The sequence below is a fragment of the Carlito syrichta genome, unplaced genomic scaffold (genome assembly GCF_000164805.1).
Source record: "Carlito syrichta isolate Samal-C Ts95f unplaced genomic scaffold, Tarsius_syrichta-2.0.1 Scaffold313175, whole genome shotgun sequence".
Lineage (NCBI taxonomy): Eukaryota > Metazoa > Chordata > Mammalia > Primates > Tarsiidae > Carlito > Carlito syrichta.
The window spans coordinates 226,059-237,808 of NW_007257271.1; the positions used below are offsets into that span (position 1 = coordinate 226,059).

At 48.0% G+C, this 11,750-nt stretch overlaps 1 protein-coding gene across 1 annotated transcript in view; it reads right to left on the reverse strand.

Moving 5' to 3' along the window:
• GLB1 (galactosidase beta 1) overlaps positions 1 to 11,750 on the reverse strand; it is a 94,556-nt gene that overhangs the window by 78,582 nt on the left and 4,224 nt on the right. The window contains exons 2-4 of the mRNA XM_021718621.1: positions 9,348 to 9,498; positions 8,191 to 8,251; positions 4,529 to 4,623 (exon numbers count right to left, since the gene is read on the reverse strand). Coding sequence (XP_021574296.1) covers positions 4,529 to 4,623; positions 8,191 to 8,251; positions 9,348 to 9,498 — 307 coding nt within the window. The remainder of the gene's footprint in view (positions 1 to 4,528; positions 4,624 to 8,190; positions 8,252 to 9,347; positions 9,499 to 11,750) is intronic.

The window sequence follows — 11,750 nt, forward strand, 5'->3', positions numbered from 1 at the left end:
TTTTTTATTTATTGTAGAGATGAGGTCTCGCTGCCCAGGCGGGTCTCGAACCCACGGGCTCAGGCAATCTACTCACCTCAGCCTCCCAAAGGCGTGGAATTACAGGCTGAGTCACCGAGCCCAGCTGAAATAATTTTTTTTAAAAAGGCCAGAGAGTAAATATTTCAGGCTTTGCAGTCATAAGGATGTTGATCTCGACTACTCAACTCTGCCACTGGAGTATAAAAGCAGCCATAGACATTATATAAAACGACTGGTGTGGCTAGTCCAAGATACCTTTGCTTACAAAACCAGACAGAGCCCAGCTTCACTGCAGAATTTTTTTTTTTTTTGAGTTGGAATATCACTCTGTTGCCCAGACTGGAATGCAGTGGCCGCTCCCGGCCACCGCAGCCTCAACCTGCTGAGCTCCGGCAATCCTTCCACTCAGCCTTCCAAGTAGCTGGAACTACAGGCACGCGCTACCATGCCCAGCTAATTTTTGATTTATTGTAGAGATGAGGTCTCGCCAAGTTGCCCAGGCGGGTCTCGAACCCGCGGGCTCAGGCAATCCACTCACCTCAGCCTTCCCAAGGCGTGGGATTACAGGCTGAGCCAACAAGCCCGGCCACTGCAGACTTTTAAAGTTGCTGATCCTAGCCGGGCTCGGTGGCTTAGCCTGTAATACTGTGCTTTGGGAGGCCAAGGTGAGTGGACTGCTTGAGCCCGCTGGTTCGAGACCCACCTAGGCAACTTGGCGAGACCTCATCTCCACAATAAATAAAAAATTAGCCGGGCATGGTAGTGCGCGCCAGTAGTTCTAGCTACTTGGAAGGCTGAGGCGGAAGGATCACTGGAGCCCAGCAGGTCGAGGCTGTGGTGGTAGGGAGCAGTCACTGCACTCCAGTCTGGGCGACAGAGTGAGACTCCAACTCAAAAAAAAAATTATAAAAAAAAAAAAAAGTTGCTGATCTTCCAAACAACAGGTATAAATAGGCTTATTACCTCATGATGAATACTCCATTAATTGGATGAAGTTGTGGGTGGAAGGGCACCTTTAATTATTCTTTCCTCGGATATTATCAAGGGTGCTTGTGGCTTTACTTATTTTAGGCACAAACTGAGATAAACTTCCACATATGCAAACCAACACAGGTGGCCCTGGCTCAGCCAGTCCCTCCAGAAGAAAAAGGGTTGCATAACTGGCTGACTCATAAGGATGAACAAAGGCCAAGCTGGGCTTCCTGAAAGTCCTCTGGCAGGGATTTGAGCTTTCTGGTCTGACTCATTTTTACCCTAGCTGCAGACACAGCTTCCCAGTGACCTCCACAACCTCTCGGGGCACCCAGAGAGACCAGCACCATAAATTGAGCAAACCATCATTTTCTACCCATTAACATGAATTAAGACAGAGATAGGAATTAGCTTTTACAGAAATCTTTACACACAGAAACGCTGTCTACAAATCTCCCAGTTTTTATCTTATCTTAGAGACTAAGTCTCCCTTGGTTGCTCAGGATGGATCATACCTCACTGTACCTTTGAACTCCTGGACCTCGGCATCCCAGACGCTGGGACTACAAGTACAGGCCACCATGCCTGGTTAATTTTGCTGTTGTTGTTAGAGCTGGGATTTCATTATGTTGTCCAGACTGGTCTCAAACTCCTGGCCTCAAGCGATCCTTCTGCCTTGGACTCCCAATGTGTTGGGATTACTGGCATGAGCCACTGCATCTGGCTGCCCATGAGTTTCTGATCAAACTCTTCCAGCCTCTATTCAATTTCAGACCCATCGGGTGGGTGTGTGACGTGTATACATGTATGGTATGACGTGTACTCATGGCTGCCAGGTAGATATGTGGGGAGCCGAGGAGACTAGAGATACGAGTCAGGAATGAAACAAGGTGAGGGACCACACGTGCCTCACACAAGGCATCAGCCGAGGGTCCTGATAGCTCCATGGAAGCCAGTGAAGGCAACCAGGCTGGCTTCCGGACAGAGGGAGCTCACATGTGAACCGCGCCACAAAAGACAAGTAGAGTGACCATGAAAGAGATGCACAAAGAGTTTTTTTTATTGATTTGAAAAATGCTCATGACAAAAGAATGAAGTAGAAAAAGCCACATAGAAAATAGGTCACACAGAAGGAAGCAGGAAGGAACTTACTTCGTAAAAAGGCACAGAAAAACACTCAAGGAACCTCCCAAAATGTGAAGAGGTTTGTTCTGGCTCCTGAGGGTTGAGTGACAATCATGTTTTTCTGCTTTCTTGTGTTTTCTGTGTTTGTTTACTTAGGAAACAAGGAGCAAAATGCTTAGGTGGGATTCAAGCAGGAAGAAGTCAAAGTCACCTGGCAGGATCCACGGTCAAGTTAAAGTCATCTGAGGTTGCCAGGGATGGACAGGAGGAGAAACGTCTCCAGGACACTCAACTGGTCTCTCCTCTGCAGAGTTAATGTTTGATTACATTTTTCGTGGGATTTCCGTAACCAGAAAGTGCAGAAAAGTTGTGAGAAAAAGGTCGAAAGTGATTCAAGGAGAGGTAGAGAGACTGAAAAAAGAGGGTAGCTCAAAAGAGAACTTTCATCTGAGACCAGAAGAGAGGAAGAAGATGCAGCCATGCAGAACAAACACGCATGCAAGTTTCAGATCCCACACCTTCACACAGGAAAAAGCAGCTCCCTAACAGCCTAAGCAAATACAGACTCAAGACAGTGAAAGAGAAAGGGGCATGGAGGGGCTGTTTGGACATCCCTCAGTGAGCGGCAATCTGGCCGCTCTCAGGAAGACAGCTCCTCTCAACATGCAGCCTCAGAATGAAACTCTAGCCAACCTAGTCGCTCAGCGCCTTGAGCCACCCCCACCTGAAGGACAAGAGAATGCCCATGATCCCGCCCCACCATGACCTGTCCCTTCAACCTGGCCATCGTCCCATTCATAAGAAGGAAGCCCGGGCCAGGCTCAGTGGCTCAGCTTGTATTCGCGGCACTTTAGGGGGCCAAGGCGAGTGGATTGCCTGAACCCGTGGGTTGGAGACCAGCCTGGGCAACTTGGTGAGATCTCATCTCTACAAAAAATCAAAAATGAGCCGGGCGCGGTAGCACACGCCTGTAGTTCCAGCTCCTTGGAAGGCTGAGATGGAAGGATCGCCAGGGCCCAGCAGGTTGACACTGGGGTTGCCGTGAGCATGCCACTATACTCCAGTCTGGGCCATGGAGTGAGACTCCAACTCAAAAAAAAAAAAAAAAAGAAGGAAGCCTAGCCCACGCTCCTTCAGTGACGCCACATTGCATCTGTGTGGGTACAGTCTGTCTCATATAACTTTACTGTTTTCCATAAGAGTATCCTTGGTCACTGTCCAATGAACCTGGTGCGATGTTTCAGCTAAGTAACTTTACAAACACCAAAACTACCGAAGGTCAAGTATCCTGATTTTTCACATGGAATATATGTAAAAAACATCATGTACCCCAGAGTATAACAGTCTTTGCAGAGCCAAGAACACATGGAAAAAGTAAAGTGAGGCAGGAAGTTACAGGGAAAATATAAAGACCCCAATTCGCCACATCCTTTTCCACACCAGGGTTAACTGACTGTCCAAAGTGTTTCAGTCCATGCTGCTTGCCTGAGGCTACGAGAGATACAGACAAACTCCAGGATCAGGACACTAGGATGCAATCCTGATTTGGCTACTGCCAGCTGGGTGATCTTGGCCGAGTCACTCTTCCAACTTCTTTATTTGTAAAAAGAAGGTGGTGGCCGGGCATGATGGTTCACGCCTATAATCTTGGCACTTTGGGAGGCCAAGACAGGAAAACGGTTTGAGTCCAGAAGTTCGAGACTAGCCTGAGCAACACAGTAAGACCTTGTCTCTACAAAAAAAATACAAGATTTAGCCAGGCATGGTGGCGCATACCTGTAGTCCCAGCTACTCAGGAGGCTGAGGCAAAAGGATAGCTTGAACCCAAGAGGTTGAGGATGGGGCAAGCCAGGATCATACCACTGCACTCTACCCTGGGTGACAAAGTGAGACCGTGTCTCAAAAAAAAAAAAAAAAAGAGAGGGTGGTTGGAAGAACTGAATAGGATTTATAGGGCATTCAGCACAGAGTTTGGCACACTGCAAGCATTAGAAAATGACAATGCCTGCCTGACTCAGGGGTTCGAGACCAGCCTGAGCGACATGGCAAGACCACGTCTCCACAATAAATAGAAAAATCAGCCAGGCTTGGTGGCACATGCCTGTGGTTCCAGTTACTTGGAAGGCTGACACGGAAGGATGACCTGAACCCAGCAGGTCGAGCCTGCAGTGGCCGTGAGCATGCCACTGCACTCCAGCCTGGGCAACAGAGTGAGACGCCGACTCAAGAAAAAAAAGAAAATGGCAATGCCTTCCCAAAATGCTATTTAAGTAAAAGCACTATCTATGATGGCATTGCCTCTCCAGAAAACAGTTCTATGAGGCTCATATCTGCATTACGCCTGTCACTCACATGTTGTGGATGGATGGAAACCTTCCCTACACCCATCCATGCTGAACTCCAGGGTTACCTGCACTGTTATAATTGGCCCTCCATTCTGATAGAGGAGAGGTTTCATCTTGGGCAGAAGGACCCCCAACCACTTGTCCACGGCTGCAAGGTAATCTGGAAAACAAGACAGGTTCAGCACCATCACATGCCTGTTCGTACAAAAAGACACCCATGCAGCCTTATCACACTAGGGAAGAAACCGGGATACACTGGACTCAACAACTACCTTCTGAAATGGGGCGGCTACACACAAGGCAAGTCTGATTAAAGCTGTCCTGCAAGCCGGACGTGGTGGTGTATACCTGTAGTTCCAGCTACTTGGAAGGCTGAGGCAGAAGGATCACCTGAGCCCAGCGAGTCGAGGCTGCGGTGGCCGTGAGCGTGCCACTGCACTCCAGCCTGGGCGACAAGAGTAAGACTCTAACTCAAAAAATAAAAATAAAAAGTTGTCCTGCAAGGTAGCTGTCTCTTCAGCTGCACTCCTCAGGGAACAAGGACCAATGTGCCTAGAATCTGTCTGCTATGGTTTGAATGTCTGTCTCCTCCAAAACTCATATTGAAAACTTTTTTTGAGTTGGAGTCTCACTCTTGCCCAGGCTGGAGTGCAGTGGCACGCTCACGGCCACCGCAGCCTCGACCAGCTGGGCTCAGGCGATCCTTCCACCTCAGCCTTCCATGTAGCTAGAACTACAGGCGCACGCCACCATGTCCAGCTAATTTTTTAAATTTACTGTATAGATGAGGTCTCGCCATGTTGCTCAGGCTGGTCTCGACCCATGGGCTCAGGCAATCCTCTTGCCTCTGCCTCCCAAAATGCTGGGATTACAGAAGTGAGCCACCACACCTGGCAAAAGTTAATCCCCAATATGGTAGTATTGAGAGGTGGGGCCTTTAAGAGGTGATGGGGTCATGAGGGCTCTGCTCTCATGAGCGAATTAACCCATTCATGAATTAATAGATGGATGGGTTAATGAGTTATGATGGGAATGGAGCTGATGGCTTTAGAAGAGAGATCTGAGCTAGTACGCTCAGCCCTGGCCACGTAATGCCCTGTGCTGCTTTGGGAGTCTGCAGGGAGTCCCCACCAGCAAGAAGGCTCCCACCAGGTGTGGCTCCTCAACCCTGAACTTATCAGCCTCCGTAACTGTCAGAAATACATTCCTTTCCATTATAAACTCCCTAGTTTCAAGTATCCTATTACAGGCCACAGAAAATGGACTAAGACACTGTTCTTGCCATAGGGCACAAAGCCTGGATGGAGAGCAGAAGGTATCCGAGTAATGTTTGCTAAATGAAGAAAGAGCCACTGAATGGTGGGATTATACTAAGTCACAGTATTGAGGCAGGGGCCCTTCTGAAAATGCAGAAAAAGGGAAAATAAATGACTTCCTGATTCTTTGTGCTGCCTCTTTTTCCAGCTTTCTACTTTGGCGGGCTACATGGTTAAACTTTTGGCAGACTCCAATCAGAATAGTAATCTTGTAAAGCATCAGCAAATAGGACAGGCAAAGAAATGATTACATAAAACCCATCAATGTATAACATGTAAGACTAAATGTAGCCCCAAACGATAAAAGTACCCAATCAAATATATAATACGGAAAAATGCTGTCTTGTAAGGAAGACAAAGGGATTACAATGCAAAAGGGAAGGTAAATAAGGTGATGCCCTCCGCCCCTGGGTTCAGGGCTCAGTCTTTGGATGCGATTCCACTGAGCCAGTGCCAGCATGAATAAACACTGCTTCTTGGCAGAGAAGCCTCTGGTCCCATCTCTCTGTGGAAGATTTCTGCCACAGCAGGGACTTTTTACTTTTTTAACATTAAGTTCTAAAAAATTATGTAGGCTAGGCTCGGTGGCTCAGCCTGTAATCCCAGCACTTTGGGAGACCAAGGCGAGTGGATTGCCTGAGACCGTGGGTTCGAGACCCGCCCGGGCAACTTGACAAGACCTCTACAATAAATCAAAAATTAGCTGGGCGTGGTAGTGCACGCCTGTAGTTTCAAAGACTTGGAAGGCTGAGATGGAAGGATCGCTGGAGTCCAGCAGGTTGAGGCTGCAGTGGCCGGGAGTGTGTCACTGCCCTCCAGTCTGGGCGACAGAGTGAGACACCAACTCAAAATTAATAAATTAATTAATTATGTAGTTATAGCCGGACTCCGTGGCTCAGCCTGTAATCCCGTGCCTTTGAGAAGCTGAGGTGAGTGGATTGCCTGAGCCCGCGGGTTCGAGACCCGCCTGGGCAACTTGGTGAGACCTCATCTCTACAATAAATTAAAAAATTAGCCGGGCATGGTAGCGCACGCCTGTAGTTCCAGCTACTTGGAAGGCTGAGGCGGAAGGATCGCCGGAGCCCAGCAAGTCGAGGCTGCGGTGGCCGGGAGCCGCCACTGCACTCCAGTCTGGGTGACAGAGTGAGACTCCAACTCAAAAAAAAAAAAAATTATGTAGTTATATAGTCCAATGGGAATAAAAGCACATGGTACAAAAACTTGCAATAAGAATTAAATACATGTGAAAACACTAAGAGTATATTAAGAAGGAGAGGAGAAATAAGAGGGTACTCGAGGGAAATGCATTGTATATGAATCCTAATGTTAGCTGATGCTACAATAATCTTCACCACCAACACTGCCTCTACCCTCCCACTGTCTCCAAGAGAAATTGAAGTCTTCAAAAGATAAAATATAGTGAAATGGAACCTTCTTACTAATCAGGGTTTACAACTAAAATATTCTCCAGCCAGGCATGGTGGCTTATGCCTGTAATCCCAGCACTTTGGAAGGCCAAGGCGAGAGAACTGCTGTTCGAGACCAGCCTGGGAAACTTGGCAAGACCTTGTCACTACAATAAATTTAAAAATTAGCTGGGTGTGGTAGCACGCTCCTGTAGTCCCATCTACTAGAGAGGCTGAGGTGGAAGGATCACCTGAGCCCAGCAGGTCAAGGTTGTGGTGGCTGCGAATGTGCTACTGCACTCCAGCCTAGGCAACAGAGTGAGTAAAAAAAAAAAAAAAATCTTTAGTGGCTTAAAAAGACAAGGAAAAAAAAATTCACATATCACTCTGTACAAGTAGACAAAAAAAAAAAAGAAGACCCTTCAGGTAACAAGCAATCCAATGATTCCATCCCAGAAACTACATCTATAATTTCAATTAGCTAGGTGCTACTGCTAGCTCTGAAATATAGTAAGTACGTACAAAAGAGAAACCATTGAAGTCAGTTGGTCAACCACAAACAGCGTCAATGCCAATTCAGAGGGTTACCAGATTATCAGCAAGATCTGGTCAAGGAGTTCAAGAAGCCCTTACTTCCTACAGGTTCAGCGTCTGGTTTTGTGCAGCAGACAATGATTAACACCCACACTTTCACTAAACTTTCGGAAGTATTTGTGCAGAACTACTCTGGACGTCAAAAAACCTGGTCCTTGGAAGGCTGAGGCAGAAGGATTGCCGGAGCCCAGCAGGTCGAGGCTGCAGTGGCCAGAAGCGGCCACTGCACTCCAGTCTGGGCGGCAGAGTGAGACTCCAACTCAAAAAAAAAAAAAAGAAAGAAAGAAAGAAAACCTGGCCCTTTTGATATAAATTGTCAAAGCTTTTATACATTTCCTCAAGACATATGTAACAATTATAAACTGTCAAAGCTTTTTTATACATTCCCTCAAGCCATATGTAACAACTCACCTGGGTCAGAAGAGCGGAGAATAATGGATTCTTTTTCTAGCAGCCAAGCAGGTAATCCCCCCTAGGACAAGGAAAAAAGCCATTACATCCATTTCATGAAAGGAGCTCATGGGAGATAGAAATAGCTACTATTAGCAATGATGGGGAAAAAAAAGAAAAGCTTCCAGGAGAATGGGGATTTGTGCTGGCTTTCTGGTTTGCAACTTTCAGGAAAAATAGAATGTAGAAAAAAATTCTTTTAAATTTTATTTTATTTTAAAGATGTGTGTGCACAATTCAGGATTAGGTATACAAGTGGACATCGTACAGGTAAAGTCTGGGCCTCCCTTTGGTCCCCACTTTGCCTGGTTTGCGGTCAGACACCCTTATTGATGTTGTGTCCCCACCCCCACCCTGGCAGAATCCCGCCACTGCCAATCCCTTTCTGACAGTATCACGGTAAATGTTCAAGGTTCACTTTTGAGTGAGGAATGCAGAAAAATTAAGATGACTGCACGATGCAATTATTTGAGAAACAAAGACCTTTCTATATAGATTCCTGCTTCATTTCACAACCACCTTGTGAGGCAGACAGAGCAGACACCATTAACTGCTTTTTACCGGTGAGGAGACTGAGTTATGTGAGTGACCAAGAGGAGAACCCGTGCTTTGATCTTAACATGTTCCTCACTGCCTGGGTACCTTTCTAAAGCGACAGACACCTGTGCTAGGTACAGTCCCACGTTCCATGTGATCTAGAATTAGAGTCTCATTTAAACTGCTTTAATTAGCCGGACTCGGTGGCTCAGCCTGTAATCCCATGCCTTGGGAGGCTGAGGTGAGTGGATTGTCAGAGCCCGCGGGTTTGAGACCTGCCTGGGCAACTTGGCGAGACCTCATCTCTACACTAAATCAAAAATGAGCCGGGCGTGGTAGCGCACGCCTGTAGTTCCAGCTACTTGGAAGGCTGGGCGGAAGGATCGCTGAGCCCAGCAGGTTGAGGCTGTGGTGGCCAGGAGTGGTCACTGCACTCCAATATGGGAGACAAAGTGAGACTCCAACTCAAAATAAATAAATAAATAAATAAACTGCTTTAACCCTGTGCCCCAGGGCCTCTGCCTGCCAGCCCACCCCCCTCACGCACACCCGGCAGGCAGAGCCCAGTCTAGCATACATACCATGTCCCACTCTGCACAGATGTAGGGTCCAGGCCTCAGGATGACCAGTAGTCCCAGCTCATGAGCCAGCTGAATAAAACCTTCCACATCATGGTCCTCAGAAAACTGGTACTGTCCAGGTTGGGGCTCGTGAAAGTTCCAGGGCACATACCTGTCGAAACACCCACAGCCCCTTCCTGGATACTTGGCAGGGTCAAGAAGAAGGAGGGGTGGGGAAAGGAGCCTTGTTGGGACTATTTCTAACACATGGACAAGAGGAAGAAGAGCAGGAAGGGCATTGTTAAGAAAAATTATCTAGGCCGGGTGCGGTGGCTCAAGCCCATAATCCCAGCACTTTGGGAGGCCGAGGTGAGGGGATTGCCTGAGCCCACGGCTTCGAGACCAGCCTGGGCGACTTGGCGAGACCACATCTCTACAATAAATCAAAAAATTAGCTGGGCTACTTGGAAGGCTGAGGCGGAAGGATTGCCTGAGCGCAGCAAGTTGACGCTGGGGTGGCTGTGTGCATGCGTGCCTCTGCACTCCAGGCTGGGTGACAGAGTGAGACTACAACTCAAAAAGAAAAATTATCTAGAACTTGGAAATAAGCAGCAGGATGATCACTTTTCCTGTTCACGTTATCTGGAGGACTGTCCAATGGGCCCAACCAAGGCTTCTTCCTTTCTCCAGGGAAGCTATTTTCTTTTTTTCTTTCTTTTTTTGTGAGTTGGAGTCTCACTTTGTTGCCCAGGCTGGAGCGCAGTGGCACACTCCAGGTCACCGCAGCCTTGACCTGCTGAGCTCCGGCGATCCTTCCACCTCAACCTTCCAAGTAGCTGGAACTACAGGTGCGCGCAACCACGCCTGGCTAATTTTTGACTTATTGTAGAGATGAAGTCTCGCCCAGTTGCCCAGGCGGGTCTCGAACCTGCGGGTTCAGGCAATTCACTCACCTTGGCCTCCCAAAGGGCGGGATTACAGGCTCAGCCACCGAGCCTGGCCCAGGAAACTATTTTCTTTGACTTCCTATTTACTATGGATTAGGGGAAGGACTCTGAAGGATCGCCTGGCCTAGCAGGCTGAGGCTGTGGTGGCCGTGAGCGTGCCACTGCACTCCAGCCTAGGTGACAGTGAGATTCCGAGACACACACACCCACACACACACACACACAACACACACACCCACACACACACACACAAATTAACCAGATGTGGTGGCATGCACTTGTACTCCCAGCTACTTGGGAGGTTAAGGTGGAAGGATTGCCTGAGCCTAGGCAGTCAAGGCCACAGTAGCTGTGACTGTGCCACTGCACTCTAGCCTGAGTGACAGAGTGAGACTAAGACTCCAATAATAATAATAATAATGCCAAGAGCAGTGAGACATAAGCATCAAATAACTTACAAAAGTAAGCCAATCAGACTCACAGCAGACTTCTCAGCAGAAACCTTACAAGCCAGAAGGGACCGGGGCCCTTGCTTTCAATGTCCTCAAACAGATTAACAGTCACTGGGTGTGATGGCTCATGCCTGTAATCCCAGCACTCTGGGAGGTAGAGGTGAGAGGACTGCCTGAGCCCATGGGTTCAAGACTAGCCCGGGCAACGTGGCAAGACCTCATCTCCACAATAAATAAAAAAATTAGCTGAGCATGGTGGTGTGTGCCTCTAGTTTCAGTTACTTGGAAGGCTGAGGCGGAAGGATCACCTGAGTCCAGCAGGTGACCGTGAGCATGCCACTGCACTCCAGCCTGGGTGACAGAGTGAGACTCCAACTAAAAACAACAACAACAACAACAAAACTCCTACCCTAAAGTTTTTGGGGAAGCAGATTTGAGAACTATTCCCATTCTCCTCACTCAGCTGCTTTGCAATCATTAAACTCTTTCTGTATTGCAATATACCTGTCTCAGCACCCTGGCTTTTTTTCTGTGTAGTTGGTGTAAGAACCTGGTCAGGCTGCAACACTATATACATGCAGAAATTACAAGGGGGAGCCCCCCACAAATGGAATTATCTTTTGGAGGTGGGCCCCTTGTAGGACAGGCTTTCCCTGCTAGGTAAGTGCTCTGGGAACCCATCAACATCAGTGTATCAGCTAGCATTGCTGTAAGAGGCCGCATTTGGCTTCTGTGAATTTTTTTTTTTTTTGAGATTCTTTCAACCCATCTGCCCATTTCACGATGGGTGATTTACGAGCACACCTGCTCACACCGCACTGAGTGTTCAGCAGTTTTTGAACAAAAATGGCATGGCCTCCATGCCCTGTCCTTGCTGTTCACCCGATCTTGCCCTAATAGACTTTTTTTTCTGTTTGCCCAGATGAAAAAAGTCCTCGCCGGGCTCGGTGGCTCAGCCTGTCATCCTGCGCCTTTGGGAGGCTGAGGTGAGTGGATGGCCTGAGCCCGCGGGTGCGAGACCCGCG